We start from the raw sequence: 21,760 nt of genomic DNA, 5'->3' as shown, positions 1-21,760 counted from the left end.
GGCCTGTGTGCGCAGCTGGAGGCTGCAGAGCGGACCCTCCGTGAGGCCGAAGCGAGTGCTGTGGACCTCGCTAAAGAGTATGCGGCCGTCGTTGATTAGAAGACCCGCTTGCGGAAGCGGTTGGAGGAATTTGAAAAGAAGCGAGTGGCGCTGGAGGCACATGGGCGACTGGTCCAGGCCAAGAAGCCCCCATATCCCTAGGGGTGGGGGTTTTTTTGGGGGGGTGTAGCGGGGTGGTTACCCGCTCCTGCCCTGAGGGGTTTAAAACGGCCCTGGAGGAGGGCTCTGGAAGAGCAAGATGCCTGGGCTGATTGGGAGGAAGCAGGCTCAGCTGGGGCCACGCCTCAGTTAGGGCCCAGCTGGCCCTATAAAGGCTTGAGCCAGGAGCTCAAGCAGACAGTCTCTCTTTGTCTTCAGAGAGAGAAGGGCTTGGCTGCAGGGAGCTTAACCAGATATCTGGAGTGGAGCAGGGCTGGGGAAAGGCCAAGGGAGCCTGGGAGCTCCGGCCTAGGAAAGCCCCAGGCTGCAGGCCTGGTAAGGCCTATTAGGTACTCGGTTGTAGGGGGCAGCCCACGGGTAGCCAGAGGCAGCAGGTCCAAACCCCTTTGCCTGTGATGAGTGGCTTATACTGCAGTTTGCCCCAGAGAGTGGGGCTAGATGGTGACTGGCAGTAGCCCAGACTGAGGCGAGGTGGGGTTAGTAGGTGGGGATTCTCCTGGGTGGGGAGACCCAGAACCTGAGAGTGTGGGGGTACTGCCAGGGGGGCAGCATCCCAGAGGAACGGGCACCAGGGTCCTGGGAGGGACATGGGGCCAGCAGTAAGGCGGATCACCGGCCTGCAGAGGGCACTCCGATGGCTGGAGAGCTAATTCCTGGAAGAGACCAGCAGGAGGCGCTGCAGGGGTGAGTCCACTCGCTTACAGAGCTATATGAAAAAAACCGAGGGAAGGGAGAAAAAACATTATGACCAATGAAATTTCTGAATTTATTTATGAAAAATGGGGCTAGCTTTGACAAGTCTATACAGATGGATCAAAAGATGACAGCACTGGTAGAGTGGGAACAAGCTTGTATGTTCCTAGTCTTTGAATCTAGCAATCAAAAAGGCTATCAAATTAGGTGACCATTCTGATGGCTGAAGTAATGGGGATAAGGTTGGCACTAACCTGGATAAAAGATGTGCGACCAGCTGCAGCTGTAATTTTATTTGATTCCTTGTCAGGCACAATGACAATCAGAACAGGGACTTTGGAAAGCAGAAATGACATAATACGTGAAATAATGTTCCTAACTATGGAAATAATGCAAGCAACAACAGCATGGATTCCGGTGCATATCAGAAGACCTGGAAATGAGATGGCTGACAAAACAGCAAAACATGCTCTAAAAAATTAGGAGAGGGATCTTGAGATACCCTTAAGTAGACAAGAATTTAAAAGTGTGGCCATGGAGGAGCTTGCAAAGGAATCGCAAGAACTATGGACCAAGAAAACAAAAGGACGAAGGTTCTATGATGTATGCTCAAAAATCAAAGATAATACTATACTCCACAGTCACGACAGAAAAAGTGAAATAGTCATTTTTAGAGTGTTAGCAGGTCATTGTGCCTTAAATGATAAGTTAAACTTAGTAAAAAGACATAGATGGGCTGTGTAATCTGTACAAAACCACAGAAACAGTTGATCATGTTCTATGGAAAAAACGTTTCTTTATGAAATATTGAGTCTGCTTGGAATTAAAAACTTTTTTCTAAAGGGACTAATGAGAATGTCAGGGAAATGGAATAGTGCAAAAAAAACCAAAACACCCTGGCTAAGTTTCCTTAAGGAAACTAGACTGAGTGACTGGATATTTGGGGGGGGGGGGTGGGAAACTTGGCTAAAAACGAATGAAGAATGTGGCGGTCATAGTTTTGTACGATGAGGTTGCTGCACCAAAAAACAAGGAAGAAGGGGGACTGCCAGGTGAGAGAGCCTGCAGCCACCCTATGGGAACAGAGCGATGGTAAGGAGGAAGCCCAGGGAGGAAGCAGCAGCCCTGAGATCCTAGTAGTTGAGGAGCAGAAAAGACTGGCAAGCAGCTGGGAGGTAGTAGCTACTGGGTTGGAGCAGGCTCTTGGGGTGTGCAAGAGAGAAGGGTCAGCTTAGAGAGGTTGTGGGGGAGATGGCCTGAGAAACGCTGGATAGGAAGGAGCCCAAGGAAACAGCAGCAAGGAGTGGGACTGAGCATAGGCGTCGACTCCGTGGGTGCTCTGGGGCTGGAGCACCCACATGGAAAAATTAGTAGGTGCTCTGCACCCACCGGCAACCGAGCTCCCCCCTGCCGCGCTCCTCCGCCTCCTCCCCTGAGCGCGCTGCATCCCCGCTCCTCTGCCTACCTATCAGTGCTTCCCGCCTTTCCGTCGCCAAACAGCTGTTTGGCAGCGTGCTTGGAGGGAGGGGGAGGAGTGGGAACGGGGCGCACTCAGAGGAGGAGGCGGGGAAGAGGCGGGGCCGGGGCGGGGATTTGGGGAAGAAGTCGGAATAGGGGCAGGTAGGGGGCAGAGACTTTGGGGAAGGGGTTGGAATAGGGACAGGGCAGGGATGGGAGGGGGCGGGACAGGGGTGGAGTCGGGGCAGGACCAGGGGCAGAGGGGGGTCAAGCACCCACCGGCGGGAGAAGAAGTCGGTGCCTATGGGACTGAGCAGACTTGACTGCTGGTTATAGTGTCCCTGGGCTGGAACCCAGTGTAGTGGGAGGGCCCAGGTTTCCCTGTCTACCACTGGTAAGGTGGCGTGAACCAGGAGATGGGCAAAAGGACATTGGAAAGCCTTAAGGAAAGGGTGTGAGGACCAAGGGCTTGGAGTTAGAACAGTTCAGTTGATTGGCCCCATGTTGAGCTTTGTATTACTCCGGAAGTAATCACGATGTGGCCAGAGGGCCAAGTTACAGGAAGAGAGACCAGACAGAGTGACCATTGGCTGGGGGGTACCATATTGGGAGAGCACCGTTATGCCATGCCTGGACATAAGGAGGTGCTCCTGCAGTGACAGAACCCCTTCCCAATTAATTAACTGAAGACAAAGTGGCATAGGTTCAAATCATCCCTAAGCAGGTTCCATTTGTGGAGTTGCCAGCAGATTATTCCTCCAGCTGGGGGTGGGGAAGTGGTGGGTTTGCTGCCTCCCTGTGTGGGACAAAAAGGGGTTTCAGTCCCCAAATCCCAGGGTTCTTGTGAATATGCTGGATAACAGGACCATCTGTGTGGAAGCCCTGTGTGTTCACATTCCTTCTCTGGACTCTTCTCCAACTACCCTACCTGCCATGAACCCCAGAATCCCCCTTGGCCATCCTCAAGCGGGTTCCACAGCTGAAAGGGCTCTGTGAAAAAGTTAGGGGTTTTTTTGAGTTGATTCTTTCTATGCAGGGTTGAACTACCACCATCCTGCCCCAACACACAGCCATCCCTGATCCCACACCCATAGGAGAAATGGGAGGAGGATGCCAATCAGACAGCACTGCCACCTTCTCAGATCTCCCACTAGGCTTTCCATCCCCTGTGCCTGCTATTAGAAGGAGGATTTGCAATTTTTCTCAGTTTGATATAAAACTCACTCAATGTGTAGTTCTGATATACATACTCTGACTGGGTATCTCCAGTGCTGGTAGAAAAATCTGTAAAGTACGAAGAAATACCATGTTATCTATAACAAACATACATTTATCATCGGGGTAGTTAACATATCAGTAGGAAAACACACAATTATACACATTGCGAAATTTTGTACGGTTCCATGGCATCCTTATAAATATGTTCTCATCCCCTGTTATTTAATACATCTGTTTTCACATTCACTGTCAGAGGACCTGATCCAAACTCCTCTGAACTCAACAGAAGCCTTTTCACTTACTTCACTTACTCATTTCACTTATTTTCTCTGATCATTAAAACAAGCCAAGTTTTGAGCATGAGTATCTTGAGAGGTTCTATCTCCATTTTAATGATAATCTAAAGGCCATTTGCTCTATAATGCTAAGGAAGTGGATATAGTTAGTTCAGTGGATGATGCTGGGAAGGAAAGCTAAGGTTCAGAACCGAGCCTCCCATGGCAGTGAATTCTACACGGATACTTATATAGAGACTCAAGCTTATTTAGGGTCAGATCCTGACACCTTTACTCACACTGAGTAGTATCTTGGCAGCAGATTTTCAAAGTATTTAGGTGCTTAAAGATGGATAGGCAAGTTTACCTGCCTAAATACTTTTAAAATCTGGCCCTTCCTTCATTAGCCAGTTCCACTGAAATCAACGTGAGTATCTGTGGAGTAAAGTGCTACCCAACCTAAAACTGGCCCCGTGATGGGGTGCACCTGGCCTTTGTGGCTCCCCACAGGAGGCCACAATGCTCTGCTATACCCTGCCCCAGGAAGCAGTGAAGTGAAACAGAAAGGAGCAGCAAAGGTGAGTCCTCCAAGCTTGCCTAGAGAGGCTTCACGGAAGCAGCCAATCAGAGCCTAGCAGGCTCAGATAAAAGGACCTGCAGAGCCTTAAAAGGTTAGTTCCTAGCTGGGACTAGAGGTCAAGGGTGCTGTGCTTTTGAGGGAGAACCAGAGTTTGTTTCTTGCTGCATTTGCTTAAACTGGGTTTGCAGTGAGAGAGAGAGAGAACCTAAAATCCTTAGCTCTGAGGGAATAGTGACACTAGAAGAGGCCCAAGGAAGAAACAGCAACAAACTAAAATCAAGCAATGTGTACTGCTGTTTATAATGTCCGTAGGGTGGAACCCTGGAGTGGTGGGTAGGCCTGGGTTTCCCCTATCGCCACAGTGGCATGAACCCCAAGAAGGGGACAGGGCTTATGTGAGAGCGAAAACAAAGGGCTCAGAGCTAGGGCTGAACATCCTAGTAGGGGCAACAGGACTGTTCATTTATTGAACTCTTTGCTACCCTGGAAGTGATTCATTTGGACTCAGTGACTCAGCCAGAGGGCCAAGTCATGGAAAACCCACCAAGGTCAGCCAGCAGCTTGCAGGAGGCACAAGGTGAGAAAAGGACCACAGTACCACACTCAGCTGCTAACAGGCACTCAAGACGTGAGTGCCTCCCATCACAGGCCCTTATTTAAAAAATCCAACTTACCATCGAGTTTCAATATAAACCTTTTCTCTGTGCAGGAGTTTGTTGCTGGATGAATAACCTCACATCTGAACATTTTTCCATTATCAGATGCATTAGTAGTAAATTGTGTTTTCAATGTAGAGAAACATAAACCATTTTTTCCAATTTGAGTATCTATGTTATGGTTGTCTTTAGGTAACTCTGACCAGTCTTTATACCATGCAACTTTTATATTTTCCGGCGCAAAATCTGATATAGAAACTTCAAGACTGACAGTCTCATTGACCTTCAGTGATGCGGGTGTTGCTCTAATCTCAGAAACGGCAGGAGACTTTGCTAAAAAGGAGGGATAGTTTTCCATTAGAAACACAGTGCAGTAAAACACTCCTGGACACTATCAATGGGATTTATCAAGAAAAGATAATTAACCAGCAAAAGAGAAAATATTCACTTCATTTTTTTTTTATGGGACAGAGCACCTGGGCTTGATCCTGCACAAGGACACGTGCACAGTACTCTGCCATATAAGCACAGACTAAAAGTGCTAAGCAGAACAGAGAGAGCCAGGGAATCTGATCTTGCATGAATGAGTTCTGCCACCAAATCACTTCTCTCCAGGAGCAGGAGTAAGGCCAAAGAGTGGCATGTGCTGCTAAGCACTTCATTAGAATAATGAGGACTGTGATTGAATAAATGTGTCAGGAACACCCATCTGTAGGGCCCTACCAAATTCATGGCCATGAAAAACATGTCATGGACTTTTGTGTGCTTTTACCCTATACTATAGAGATTTCATGGGGGAGACCAGTGTTCCTCAACTTGGAGGTCCTTAGGGGGGTTGTGGTATTCATAGAATATCAGGGTTGGAAGGGACCTCAGGAGGTCATCTAGTCCAACCCCCTGCTCAAAGCAGGACCAATCCCCAATTAAATCATTCAACAGATTTTTGCCCCATATCCCTAAATGGCCCCCTCAAAGATTGAACTCACAACCCTAGGTTTAGCATGCCACTGCTCAAACCACTGAGCTATCCCTACACCCCCCCCCCCCCCTTACTTCTGCGCTGCCTTCAGAGCTGGGTGGTTGGAGAGTGGCAGCTGTTGGCCAGATGCCCGGCTCTGAAGGCAGCGCCCCGCCAGCAGCAGCACAGAAATAAGGGTGGCAATACCATACCATGCCATCCTTACTTCTGTGCTGCTGCTGGCACCGGTTCTGCCTTCAGAGCTGGGATCCTAGCCTGCAGCCACCACTTTCCAGCTGCCCAGCTCTGAAGGCAGTGCCACCACCAGCAGCAGACAGAAGTAAGGGTAACAGTGCCGCAACCCCCCCTACAATAACCTTGCAACCCCCTCCCCCACCCCCACACACTCCTTTTTGGGTCAGGACCCCTACAATTGAAACACCATGAAATTTCAGATATAAATAGCTGAAATCCTGAAATTTACTAATTTTTAAAATCCTATGACTGTGAAATTGACCAAAATGGACCATGAATTTGGTAGGGCCCTACCCATCCGCAATCCATGTCCCACTCCCCTCAGAAAGGGGAGGTCGAGACTCTAAGGGTACGTCTACCTTACAGTTAGAAACACGCAGCTGACCCAGGCTCATGGGGCTCAGGCTGTGGGACTGTAAAAGTGCAATGTAGATCTTCAGACTTGAGCTGGATCCTGGGCTCCGGGACCCTCCTTTCTCACAGGGTCCCAGAGTCCAGGCTTCAGCCCAAGTCCAAACGTCTACATCGCAGCTTTACAGCCCAAGCCCCGAGAGCCTGAGTTAGCTGACACAGACCAGCTGCAGGTGTCTAACTGCAAAGTGACACTGCCCATTTACAGACAAGATACACGTTAGGAGAGACTTGAAAGAAAGGGGTGTCTCTTTATTTGTAACACATTTTCTAGGGGGAGGAATCCCAGATCTTTCTGAAACTTGGAATTTTAAATGGCTAGCAAAAGACAAACCTTTAACTTCAGCCTGAGTTAATCCTAATTTCTGCCAACGTGAAGCAATGCACAAGGTCCCAGAGGCAAAAAGTCCCTCAGGGTGGGGTGGTCTGTAGAGGGAGTTCTATGGACTGCTGCTACACCAAAAGTAGCCAGCAATGGGTATAGTCAAGGGGGCACACTAACAAAGGTCTTCCGGTGCTCAAAGATGTAGATAAATGCTTCGTTGGATTTATGAATGGGTCTGGCAGGTTAAGTGCCCAACTCCCACTGAAAAGCAATTGGAATTAGGCACTGATATCATATAGGTGCCTTCTGTAGATCTTACTAGGTTCCTATCTGCATCTTTAGGCACATATCTACCTTTGAAACTCTGGCCTATATCTTTTCAGCAGACTCCATCTATGGGACTCCCATGCAGTCCTGACTGGAGCCTAAACTGCCCCTGGCAAAACACAAATAGGGAGAGCAATAGCCAGGTGAATCTCATTGTTGCTAGAGGGTATAATTTACACCCTCCTGCACCATGGTTGGTGGATCTGGCCCTCTATCTGTAAAACAAAAATACTTTTTTCCTCATGCTCTAGAAAACTCATTGCTCTATCATAGACCCAGAGACTTGTTAAACATACCTGGGAGTTTTAGATACACATTTTTTCTAATGGGCTTTGTCAGAGTCTTGTGCATCACCATTACACCAATCTTTCTGCCATAATCTCGAGCAGAGGGTATTAGCTGAAGATCAGAAGATGTGCAGAAAAGGCCCCTTGTATCCTGCTTTGGCTCTTGTACTGATGAACCCTTCTTGATTTCATCGTTCTCCTGAAACCACCGGACTTGAATATCGTTGGGATAGAAATCCATGATTTTGCAGGTCAGAGAAAGGGGTTTTCCATACTCCACATCATTTGGACTAAGAACAATACTTGTAATTCTTGGGAAACCTGCAAAAAGTGTTGAAATATATTTTATCTGCATAAACAAAATTAATATTCAAGAAGGTACTACTGTTGTTTGTGTTAATGTTAAATATATACAGAGTAGAATGTGAAGTTGGTAGCTAGTGGGTCTGATACACAGGAAGTAACCAAAGGCTCAGGGTTATGGAAGTGACTGTGCTTTTGGTAGTTTAAACTTTGCTCCCCCCATAAATACATGTGTATAACTGGCCAAGGGAAGTGAAGTCCTACACTCAATTTGATGACATGTCTCTGTTTTTTATCTGGATGTAATGCAAGAATTCTTAAATGCTGCATCTGCTTAATTCTAAAAGTTCAGGAAATGTTATAGACATCAGTGGGCAGAATGCTACTGGTTTTGGCGAAAAATGGAAAATCGGAAAGTGGGATGCATGAAGATGGGCGCTAGCATCTGGTTAGCGTAGACAACAGCTTCAGCCGCTTATCTAATTGTCTATGGATCCAACAACCAGTTGATGGCACTCATTAACACATTCCCGCCTAACTCCACCCCCCTCCCCCGCCATCTAAGCTCTGCCCATCTTCCCAATAAAGTTTAATATGGTGACTTATCTCCCAGAGAGAAGGGGGGACTAAAAACAAACACAAAAATGGTAAGGGGGGAAATAGAGTGATACCCAGAACCCTTGGCATGGGCTGGAAGAGGGGAGTAGGGAGCATGGAGGAATGAGTGCATCCAAAGCCTCTGGAATGGAAAAATGGGGGACCTTGGCAGAGGGCAAGGGGAAAAATGGGGAGCACACAGATCTTACCATGGGGGAGGGCTAATGGAGGGAGAAAACAGAAACCCTCGCATGGAGGAAGAATGGAGAATAATGGTATGGGCCTGCGGGGGATCCAGACCCCTGACATAAGAGAGGGTGTGAAGGTGCAGGGAGTCCCTGCAAGAGAGGGGGATGTGGAGGTGGCATACAGGGAGCTTGTGGTGGAGAATGTAGGGATGCAAGGGGCGCCTGGTGTGTGCAATGAGCTTGACCTACAAAAGCTATGAAGTTTGACCCCCTAATTTATTTACCTCTCAGTAACTGTTCAGCTACGGAGCTTTTCTAAAAAAAAATAGTTCCTTCTTTGCTTTTTGGTAGAGCTCCCAGGAAGTTACTTCATACTTTTAGTCTTTAAAAAGACACGGAGAGGGAAATGTTCCATAACACCTAAGAGTGCTTGTTTTCTCGTTGTTGTTCATAAATTTTTCAAGCTTCCAAGAGTCTCTTAAAGCCTGAGATTGTTAAATTTGCCTAAGAGATTTGGACACCTAGTTCCCATTAAAATTACTGGCAATGCGGTATCCAGATCCTCTCAGTGGTTTTGAAATTCTCAATCTAAATCTTTCTTTACTGAGTATTTTTCTCTACCTTGCACACACACTGGCTTGTTATTGTAGGGTTGCTTGTCAGAAATCTGTTGGCTATTGACACTGGGACAAGTAAGTGTTTTACTTGAATAAATTACTCTATGTTCTACCCTCTACATACCAGGGGAAGGGAGCAGATCCTTGCGGAGCCAGACTGAGTGGTGAAGAGAGCAGGAGCAGCATTTTCACTGCATGCTCACTCCTTATCCTCACACCACACCTCATCTCTGTGGGGGCAGGGTCTGTGGCCAGGGGGGAGCTGTGCTATGGCAAAGATGCACCACACAGTATTCCTCCTGAGTCACTAATCAGATATCTCCAGGAGAGTTAATGCTGGTCCAAACAGCATCAACATCTGCTCTAGGCCTGTGCCCTTCCCATATAATGTAAAGAAGACTAAAGGAGAAAGCAGGAGTATCTTGCACAAAGAACAGACAATTAAATAGTCACCTTTTAACATGAGGGGATGGGACTTCTTTGTACTTCTGTTGCAATGGATGACTTCAATAGTGAACTCTACTGCATGGTCCTCAGGTTCAGGTGCAAATGTCACCTGGCTTACTCTGTGGTACAGATTTGTTGCTGTATCAAGTTGAGGGTCCTGGGTTTTAATTGCAGCCTCGGTGAGTTCTTCAAAGCCTCTTATCCAGCGCACCTGAGACTGTGCTGGGTAGTAATCTGTCACCTGGCAAGATAATGTGACGGCCTCCCCAGTCTCAGGGATACTGGGCTCACATACAATAGTTGAGACTTTTGGAGTAAATGCTGCAAATAAAACAACAAATAGGGCAAAAGTAAAATGATTAGGAAGTGAAAAAGCACAGAAGTAAAAGTAGAGACTTTCCACTGTTACTTGCAGTATTGTTGTAGCCATGTTGGTCCCAAATATTAGAGACAAGGTGGGTGAGGTAATATCTTTATTGGACCAACTTCTGTAAGAGAAAGAGACATAGAGCTCTTCTTCAAGTCTGGCTTTTCCCAGACTCAACTAGGCAAAAGTAGAATGATTAGGCGGTTGAGAGAAAACAGAAGCAAAAGTACAGACCTTCCGCTGTGTTTCTATTAATTAGAAATTCACAATAGCTCACAATACTTCCAATGAGAGCAAAGATCTTAATGGCTGTATGTGAGCAAAAGGAGAGGAAGGAGAAAAATAACAGGAAAATAGGAATGAAAATGGAAATAAAACTGAGGGGAAGAGGTAGAGACTCTAAATGATACAGTTCTGTAAAAAATTGCACATCCTGTCTCTCAGAAACAGAAGTGTTACCTCTATGAAAGTCTCTTTCATTATTTGATGTCTTATTTTATTTATATCTTAGGGCTGTCGATAAATTGCAGTTAACTCACATGATTAACTCAAAAATATTAATCACGATTTAAAAAATTAATCGCAGTTTTAATCTTACTGCTAAACAACAGAATACCAATTGAAATGTATTAAATATTTTGTATTTTTCTACATTTTCATATATATTGTATTCTGTGTTGTAACTGAAATCAAAGTGTATATTTTTGATTATAAATATTTGACTGTAAAAATGATTCACCTCATACATGTACTGTAGTGCAATCGTGCAATCTTTTTGTCGTAAAAGTGCAACTTACAAATGTCTTTTTTTTTTTTTTTTTGGTTACACAACTGCACTTAAAAACAAAACAATGTAAAACTTCAGAGCCTACAAGTCCACTCAGTCCGATTTCTTGTTCAGCCAATCGCTAAGACAAACAAGTTTGTTTATATTTACAGGAGATAATGCTGCCCGTTTCTTATTTACGTCATTAGAAAATGAGAACAAGGCATTTGCATGGCACTTTTGTAGCCGGCATTGCAAGGTATTTAAAAGCTAAACATTCATATGCCCCTTCATGCTCCAGCCACCATTCCAGAGGACATGCTTCCATGCTGATGACGCTCATCAAAAGAAATGTTAATTAAATTTTGTGACTGAACTCCCTGGGGGAGAATTGTATGTCCCCTGCTCTGTTTTACCCGCATTCTGCCATATATTTCATGTTATAGCAGTCTCAGATGATGACCCAGCACATGTTGTTCATTTTAAGAACACTTTCACTGCAGATCTGACAAAACGCAAAGGTACCAATGTGAGATTTCTAAAGATAGCTACAGCACTCGACCCAAGGGTTAAGAATCTGAAGTGCCTTCCAAAATCTGAGAGGGACAGGGTGTGGAGCATGCTTTCAGAAGTCTTAAAAGAGCAACACTCCGATGCGGAAACTACAGAACCTGAACCACCAAAAAAGAAAATCAACCTTCTGCTGGTGGCATCTGACTCAGATAATGAAAATGAACATGCGTCGGTCTGCACTGCTTTGGATTGTTATCGAGCAGAACCTGTCCTCAGCATGGACACATGTCCCCTGGAATGGTGGTTGAAGCATGAAGGGACATATGAATCTTTAGTGCATGTGGCACATAAATATCTTGCAATGCCGGCTACAATAGTGCCATGAGAACGCCTGTTCTCACTTTCACGTGATACTGTAAACAAGAAGCAGACAGCATTATCTCCTGCAAATGTAAACAAATGTGTTTGAGCAATTGGCTGAACAATAAGTAGGACTGAATGGACTTGCAGGCTCTAAAATTTTACATTGTTTTATTTTTGAATGCAGTTTTTTGTACATAATTCTACATTTGTAAGCTCAACTTTCATGATAAAGAGATTGCACTACAGTACTTGTATTAGGTGAACTGAAAAATACTATTGTTTTTTTACAGTGCAAATACTTGTAATCAAAAATAAATATAAAGTGAGCACTGTATACTTTGTATTCTGTGTTGTAACTGAAATCAATATATTTGAAAATGTAGAAAACATCCAAAATATTTAAATAAATGATATTCTATTATTTTTTAATCACGCGATTAATCACTATTATTTTTTAAATTGCTTGACAGCCCTAAATATATATATATTTGATTTCCCAGAGGAATGCTTCAGAGAGTAAAACATGCCACATTTATGTACAGTAGTTTACAAATGTCCCCAACCTCCTTGAGAACTGAAACTTTGCATGTGTAGGCATTAGTCTGGGATCAGAAAAGAAATGTTGGTAACTTGAACCAAGCACAGGATTTTTAAAGAAAACTCTGGGGGAGGCATTTGTTCTTGGTTTTCTTTTATACATAGTAAAAGAATAAAACGTGATCCTGCACTTACCCACTCATTTTCTAGTCAGGCAAAACCTGCAGTGATTTCAAAGGGTATTTTGCCTGCACAAGGAGTGTAAGATCTGGCCTAGAGATAGAACAGGGAGGCCTTGTCTTCACTAAGAAAAAACGTGGTTTGTTATGGATTTTTACATATGTAAAAAACCAAAATTTCAATACGTGTTAGCTCACTGAGGTGACACCAAAACTCCTACTTATTAAAATTGTAACAGTCTTGTCTACCGTAGGATTTTAATGTGTGTTAATGTGTAAAAATACACCCCTTTTCCTACTGGGGATGTGGCCTTTTGATGAAATTCACCCCCGTGCAAAGATCTAGCAGCTCTAAGCCTATGCAGCAGTTAAATCCACAAAATATGGCTTTGATGGTGCCTAGGCCTTCTGCTGGCCCTCTGTGGAGGGTTGTATTTCACCTTTTAAAAGGGAGCACTTGAGTACTGCAGAAAGTCACCCAGAGATCGATAATTTTTCCTTTAAAAGCAATGTGTGTGTGATGGTGATGGTCATTACAGTTTTCATTCTACTAATAAAATAGTATTTTGAAAATTAACTTACTCAAATTTTCCAGCTTCCAAGAAGATTCTTTATACTGGTGTGAGCCTTTAAGTTTAGCTTGGCATATGAATCTCCTTCCAATGTCCTCAACTCCAAGATGTAATATTAAACTACTGGTGCAGAAGAAAAGTCTATCTGGTCCCCTTGTCACATCACTAATGAAGGGTTTCTCTGGCACTTCATCACCATCTTTATACCAAGCCAAATCAATTGTTTCAGGGAAAAAAGAATGAATTCTGCAAGTCAAAGTTATAGGCTCATCTGGTCTTGGCACATCGGTAGAACACAGGATTGGATCCAACACTGGCATGGCTAGAAAGGAAAACAATGAGATTTGCGCATTTAACAAGAATCAGCTTTTTAAAATGTGATGATCAGCACATGACCAGTTCTGTAAGGTACTGAACGCCATCTGCTCCCATAGAAATCAATGGGATTTGGGGGTGCTGAGCATCTTGCAGAAGATCTTATGTCTAAATTCTTCTACCACATCCATCTCATTTGCTATCTTAAGACTTAGCACTCAATATACATGTGTCATAATTCACTCAGATGAAATATTTTACAGTAGGCCAAATAAAATACTGAGCTCAGGTACACCTAAAGGTGAACTTAAAAGATCAAAATCACAAAATAAAAGGTTAAATTCAAGCTTCTCTCTCTGCAGACGTCTACATGTGTTTGCAAGTGAGATTTTCTGATGTTTATTCAGGAAAAATATCTACCCCACTGCCCACAAGAATCCCTTTGGATATCTATCAATATTATATACTGAACAGAAAACAGACATTACATACTGCTACCTCTAACTTTAGGCAGAAAGTTGCTTCATTAATGCATTGTATGTAGAGCTACACACTAATACAACTGTTCTACTAAGCAGTCAGTCAGTTTGAGAAAGCACATGACTAGCTGTCATCTCAGTTCTAGACACAATATATAAATTTCAGGAGCAGATACAAAAGATTGATTAACCTATAAAGAGCTTGAAATCAAGAATGCACTGTCAATGTCCAGGGGAAGAAATAATTCTCAATCTACATGTAACTGTTGCCATTCCAACACTGAAAATGTAATGCCAAGACAACAAATCTATCTTAAGCAGCTAAACTCAACCATGTTGTCAATGACACAGTAGAAAAGTTCTGTGCTATGGGGTCAAGTTCAATATACAGTTAGTCCTTGGTTTTAAATGAGAGTTGGTAAATCTGGATCCTATTCCAATTAAGGAAGCCCCTTTAATTTTAACAAGCCACAGGCCAGCGTGCTAGCAAGGCATACTTCACAGTGTCTGTAATTGCTTCTTGACTCTATGTATATCTCAAGTTTAACCTTTAAGTTCTCTAATGCAAAATCTAAATGATACTTTCTGAATACTTAAAAGGGTCTGTTATTCACAAGTATCCATGTCCAAGCATTCCAAATGAAAACTAGGGAAACACCTTGTGACTTTACTAGTTCTTGGAAAAATATGAGAAGATACCTAAGAATTCAGTACTGAGATAGTAACATTACCACATAGATAGGACATAATATGTTACCAACAGCAATGCCAAGTAAGGGTAAGTAAAGCCAAAGATCTTCAAGCAAAGGGAATCTGGGGCAAAGTGAATAGCTCTTATAACCTCAGAGACAAAGAGCACCCAGCCTCAAAATGCCATGAATGGAAAAACCCAAGGTTAAATGCTGCCTGAATTTCCCATCAGATGGCTTTGCAATGTGGAGCTAATATTCATTTTGAGAAGAAATATTTTATTGTAATGCCAGCTATGAACCTGTCAACAATAAAATTGTCAACAAAAATAATTACAAAATTATTCAAGATAGCTAAGTCCAAAGCTGACTGCGAAGAGTTACAGGGGGATCTCAAAAAACTACGTCACTGGATGAAAAAATGGCAGATGATATTCAACATTGAAAAGTGCAAAGTAATGCATGTTGTAAAAAATGATAGGGACTAAACTAACTCTTTCCACTGAATACAGAGATCTTTGAGTCATCATGGATAGCTCGCTGAAAACTTCAGCTCCACACAGCAGTGATCAAAAAAGCTAACAGAATGTTAGGAACTACCAGGAAAGGGATAGCACATAAGACAGAAAATATCATAATGCCACTATATTCATAGATTCGTAGATTCTAGGACTGGAAGGGACCTCGAGAGGTCATCGAGTCCAGTCCCCTGCCCGCATGGCAGGACCAAATACTGTCTAGACCATCCCTGATAGACATTTATCTAACCTACTCTTAAATATCTCCAGAGATGGAGATTCCACAACCTCCCTAGGCAATTTATTCCAGTATTTAACCACCCTGACAGTTAGGAACTTTTTCCTAATGTCCAACCTAGACCTCCCTTGCTGCAGTTTAAGCCCATTGCTTCTTGTCTTATCCTCAGAGGTGAAGAAGAACAAGTTTTCTCCCTCCTCCTTATGACACCCTTTTAGATACCTGAAAACTGCTATCATGTCCCCTCTCAGTCTTCTCTTTTCCAAACTAAACAAACCCAATTCTTTCAGCCTTCCTTCATAGGTCATGTTCTCAAGACCTTTAATCATTCTTGTTGCTCTTCTCTGGACTCTTTCCAATTTCTCCACATCTTTCTTGAAATGTGGTGCCCAGAACTGGACACAATACTCCAGCTGAGGCCTAACCAGAGCAGAGTAGAGCGGAAGAATGACTTCTCGTGTCTTGCTCACAACACACCTGTTAATACATCCCAGAATCATGTTTGCTTTTTTTGCAACAGCATCACACTGTTGACTCATATTTAGCTTGTGGTCCACTATAACCCCTAGATCCCTTTCTGCCGTACTCCTTCCTAGACAGTCTCTTCCCATTCTGTATGTGTGAAACTGATTTTTTCTTCCTAAGTGGAGCACTTTGCATTTGTCTTTGTTAAACTTCATCCTGTTTAACTCAGACCATTTCTCCAATTTGTCCAGATCATTTTGAATTATGACCCTGTCCTCCAAAGCAGTTGCAATCCCTCCCAGTTTGGTATCATCCACAATATTGACCCATATTGTGCCTGCACCTTAAATACTGTGTCCAGTTCTGGTTGCCCCATCTCAAAAAGGATACAGTGGAACTGGAAAAAGTTCAGAGAATGGCAACAAAGATTATCAGAGGCATGGAACAGCTTCCACACAAGGAGAGACTAAAAAGATTAGGGCTGTTCAGCTTCAAAAAGAGACAATTAAGGGGGAATATGATAGAGGTCTATACAATGTTGAAGGGTGTTGAAAAAATGAACAGGAAAGTGTTATTTACCCTTTCCCACAATACAAAAACCAGGGGTCACCCCATGAAATTAATAGTCAGCAAGTTTAATACATGCAAGAGGAAGTACTGTTTCAGTCAACACATGGTTTACCTGTGGAACTCACTGGTATGGGATGCTGTGATGGCCAAAAAGTATAACTGAGTTCAAAAAAGAACTAGTTAAGTTCACGGAGAGTAGGTCCATTAATGACTACTAGCCAAGATGGTCAGAGACATAACCCCATGTCCTGGGTGTCCCTAAACATCTGACTGCGTGGGAGGGGAAGACAGGTGGATCACTCCAGTATTGCCCTGTTCTGTACACTCCCCCTGAAGCTCTGGTACTGGCCACTGTTGGAGACAGGATACTGAGCTGGATTAACCATTGGTCTGACTCAGTATGGTGCAGTTCTTACGTTCTTAATTCAGACAGTGACTGAACTTGAAGAAACTAAAGTTTGCGTACTGCAAAGCACTTTGCTTACCTATGACCTTCAATTCTGTTATTGCCATAGCAGGACGTTGCTGAAGGGCCTCGTGTATAATTTCAAGAGAAATCTCTGCCTTGTTTAGCTCATGCACGTTTGGAGATATACGAATGATGCATGGAACTTCAAAAGTGCCATTATCTAGTGACTTCAAGTATATCTGAAACTGAAAATTCTTTGATGTAGACAGGAGAGCAGCACTTTCCTCATCTCGTTGGATGTCATCCTTTTCACTGTTCCAATAGTAAATTGTCTCCTTTTGTTCTTGTTGATACTTTTTCAGAAAAAAAGCTACAGTTATAGGTTTTGGACGAAAGCCGGAAAATTGACAATACAAAGAAGTGTCTTCTAAATGCTTCATTTCCACATTCCCTATGAATGCCATTATTGTTGGTGGAACTGCAATAAAATATATAAGTTAGTTGCACGATGCACCATGTTGTGAAGAATGACAAACTAAAAAGTGAAGTGCAATTTTTCTACCTCTACTGTATAAAAGTTACACTGTATTTCTATATGCTAAAGCATTGTGCTTACCAACATGAACTATCTTTACCAATGCTGTATTTTTTTAATATACCATATGGTTGAATTCCCTTGATTCAAATGCCCCAATTGTTGTTTCTTCTCCACAGTCCTTGGCAGATAAGTGACTATATGGTCAGATACATATAGTCCTCAAATTTTCAGTCTTTCACATGAATCTTTCTCAATAAAGGGGTGATCTGAGCAAGGGTTTCATCTCCCTTTTTATGTATCAGTATTTTTTCTGTACAGTTAGTACTAAAAAAATAGATCATATTGTTAAAAGTTATCACTTTAAGTTAGTTCCAGTTACTACTGATGCTGCGTTCGTATGGAAGAATTCAGAATGACACTCTCACCTACTAAACCAAAAAAAGGCAATTTTAAGAGCAAATCCTTTTGTGACAGTATATGAAAGCAGAGCATTTCTTACCAAGCCTGTCACTTCTCCTATTTAATACCTATCATGTTCCAATTTGTTTAAAATGTTCTAGTAAAATACAAAATGATCCCTAATTTTTTCCCAAAGAGCTTCAGAGGCATCTGAAGGATTCAGTGAAAATGGGGGGCTGGATAAGCAGGGGAACAAAAGCAATGGTGTGTACTGCTTTTGGGACATTTGACTAACCTTCATTTAACTGATGGGCAGCTAAAGAGCATGGTGAAGTACTGATTCTTGTTAGTTTGTCCACTAGTGTTAGCTCTTGTGAATATTTGAATTCTAAGTCTATTAGTTTCCATTAATATATCATTAGCACAGTGCACTTTTAAAACTACTTACTTTTCTTAAAACACTTATCGTACACGAAAACTCCCAAACCGAGCACAATAATACAGGCTATTATTGTTCCAATGACCGCTCCAATTAAAATGCTTGAATCGGACCTGGGGGCTGTGAATGGAAAAAAAAATCTGATAATCCTAAACTTGCTCAAATCAAAGAATTTAGTGAAACATATCTACTCCTTCATTTCCTTGTTGAATATTTGAAATGTCACAGAAAAGTTAATGTAGGCCTAAAATTATTACCCATTGAACTACTAAAGAGACCAGAGAATAACTGCCAGGTATGTTTTGTTGTATCAGATCAGAGCTTCCAAAGGCCATAATAAGAGACCACTAAGAGTACTGAAACGCCCACTTAAAACATTACATATTTGCAAACCTTCAAGAATGAAGACCACAAAAATGTGTTGCAATGTATTGTAGAGTCAAAACCAGCCTTTTGTTAAAGACAAGTCTTGATCAACTCAGTGAGCTCAGAGAGGCACCAAAATGTTGTTAGCCCGACCTACCACCAAAAATACACGCCACTAAGATGGTACACCTGGAACAGCTCTGATATCCAAAGGTGTCAGTGGCACCAACATATTTCAACCTCTTCTTTTTGTAGACTGGCTCTCCTTGGCTGCTCTGCCACTCCTCCCACTCCATAGTTGTTTCTTTGAGTGTCATTGCATGGCCAGTTCTCCTGCCCTGCTGTCTATCTCAGATGACACCTGGTATCACTGCACCCCAGGGATAGCAAAAGGTTGACATGGTTTAAATTCCTTCAAAAGAGGTCTAGACACAGCATTCTGGAACACATGACATATCAAAAGAAAAGAGATAAGACCCTAAAGGGGTTGGATACCTGTGACAGTCATGATGCTATTGAGAAGTAACTCGGCAGGAAATGTTTTGTGACTCACAATACAGCTATAGACATTTCCATTATCTTGCAAAGACGGTTGCAGCCTTAATTTACTAGTGACATTAAATGTGCCGTCTTCATTTTCTACAGAGGCTCCTGTGCAGATATCCTCTGCTGCTACGCTACTGTCCTGGTTATTCTTTGAAATCTTCATCCACTTAATGTCAACCAAATTTGGATAGAACTTATTGACTTCACATGACAGAGTCTTCTCCTTGTCACTTTCTATTGTAACTTCTTTTGGAGACAGGCTGACAGTTGGTTGAGCTGTATGGAGAAAAAAGTTAGAGTACGTTAGATTATAATCATAGCTATGGTGACACTTTAATAATGTTAGTTTTGTTGTGACACACACATTACCTAAATGTCTGATATGTGTAATGTTTAATCTTTTTTTCCCTAATCGTGTCATCTTTCCCCAGAAATATGACTGCAGTAGAGAATATTACTTGGATGATAAACAGCACAGATGTTCATTAGGACCTTGTTGGTTTTGTTATTCTCTACTCTTTCTAAAAAAAATAGAGAGAGAGAGAATAATAGTGTCTCAGATTTAGAGCATTTCAGACTAGTGAAAATGCGACTGCAAGTCTAAGGTTTGGATAATGAAAACCTTATCTGGCTAGAACCTTAATGATTATGACAAACAGGCTTACTTAGATCCATATTTTCCCTCATCTGCAAAAAAATCATGGAAGGGGAATATTTAGACTGATACTACTGTGGAGATGTTGCAGGGAAAAATGAGCTGCAGTCTTCTCTGCTTGTAGCAAGGAAAGTGACAGTGAATAGAGAACAGGGACTGTGCCCTCTCCAAAGCAACTAAAATGGAGATGTATAGAAAATATCAGGGCAAACCCCAAAGATGAAGACTGCAAATCCACATATACATTCCCAGGGCAGGTGTGCTCGCCAAACTCCTGCCATCGTTACTGGCAGCACAACTTACCCAATTTCTTGGGCTATTCCACTTATATCATGCAATTCCCACTCCTCCCCAGAGGCTCTATGGGGTGAGCAAACTAGTACCACTAAGATGGACTCCCATATTCAAATCATCTGCCTTCAAGTCCCCATGATACAATATGAAAGAAATACTACAATAAAATCACTTACCAACTACCTCTAAAACAGCTGTTCCCTGAGCATCAAAAGGGGTGACAGTAACGTGGCAGGTATATGTTCCTGCTTCCTTAAACTGTATCTGTGGTAGAGAGAGTGCAGCATTTCCTCTTCTCAGGTCACTGTCAGACATACTGGCCCCATTTCTACGAGGACAATGTTCTCCAGTCAGAAATGTGAATATTTCCTCTTTTTGGTCTGCTCTTGGAGGCTTAAGATACCAGGTAACTCCCACATTCTTGATATCCAGTTCTTCTGTATCGTACCCAGAGATCGTGCACGGTATGAAGATGTTATCATTCAGTGACACTATTTGTGGGGTGCTTCCCATCAGCACTTGAAGAGTTTCTTCAAAAACAGAAAGTATATATTTTGAGTAATACATCCTAAAGGCAAGTTCCTTTTAAAGCAGTTATTTGGCTGAAGGATCATTCAATATTTTAGTAGCCTGTTTCCTCACCCATAATCCCCTGTAACCTGTCTCAATGGAAATCTAATGAAAGCTTTCCTTCCTAAATTGATAATGACTTTGTGAACAACAATTTTTGCTTTTATTTGAATGAAATAATAGAGATAACACAGGCTAGTTGGGCGGCCCAGGCCCTTAGGAACTACAGTGCAGGAGGAACTTTAGAAGTGAATACACTGCATATTACATGTAATACACTGGAGCTTTGTGGTAGAACTACAGCAGCACCTAATGGAAGAGAAATGTGCATTCTATCCATCCATCCATCCATCCCAGGTATTTATATGGACCCTATTACCATAATAGCTGAGCACCTCAGACTCTTTTATGTATTTTATCCTCACAGTACCCCTGTGGTAGGGAAGTGCTATTATCCCCATTTTACCCATGGGGATATGATGCACAGAGAGACTGAATGACTTGCCCATGGCCAAGCAGGAAGTCTGTTGTGGAGCAGAGAACTTAACCCAGTTGAGTCCCAAGCTAGTGCCCGGAGCACTAGACTCAGTGTCCCAGTCAGAAGCCACTTGTCCATCTCCTCTAAAGAAAAACTGTGCTGCTTGGTCCCCATCACCATTGGGGTGAGGGGAAGAGGGACACAACACCACCAATTCCTTGTCATAGAATTATAGAAGTGTAAGACTAGGAAGGGACCTCAATAGTTCAGTCCCCTGCACTTAAGGAAGGAATAAGTAATAACTAGATTTGTCTAATCCAGTAGTTCTCAACCCACAGCCCGCAAGCCACTTGCGGCCCAATCAGCACACAGCTGTGGCCCATGTGACATCCTCAGGGCCATACAGGTAGTTTATATATTGTATGGATGCAGCCCACATAGAGAGCTGCATATGTGGCTCACAATGGTAAATAGGTTGAGAACCACTGGTCTCACCTGTTCTTGACCTCCAAAGACAGACATTCCTCAACCTCCCTCAGCAATTTGTTCCTGTGCCTAACTACCCTGACAGGAAGCTTTTCGCAATGTCCAACCTAAACCTCCCTTACCTCAATTTAAGACCATTGCTTCTTATCCTATCCTCGAGGTTAAGGAGAACAATTTTTCACCCTAATCCTTGTA

General features: G+C 42.9%; 1 protein-coding gene across 1 annotated transcript in view; it reads right to left on the bottom strand.

The window, feature by feature from the left end:
• Positions 1-95: 95 nt before the first annotated feature.
• Positions 96-21,760, bottom strand: part of NUCB2 (nucleobindin 2) — a 102,623-nt gene continuing 80,958 nt past the window's right edge. The window contains exon 13 of the mRNA XM_065403333.1: positions 96-150. Coding sequence (XP_065259405.1) covers positions 96-150 — 55 coding nt within the window. The remainder of the gene's footprint in view (positions 151-21,760) is intronic.

The sequence above is a fragment of the Emys orbicularis genome, chromosome 4 (genome assembly GCF_028017835.1).
Source record: "Emys orbicularis isolate rEmyOrb1 chromosome 4, rEmyOrb1.hap1, whole genome shotgun sequence".
NCBI classification, from domain to species: domain Eukaryota; kingdom Metazoa; phylum Chordata; order Testudines; family Emydidae; genus Emys; species Emys orbicularis.
The sequence above is the reverse complement of the archived record's forward strand: the minus strand, read 5'-3'. Positions and strand labels throughout refer to the sequence as shown.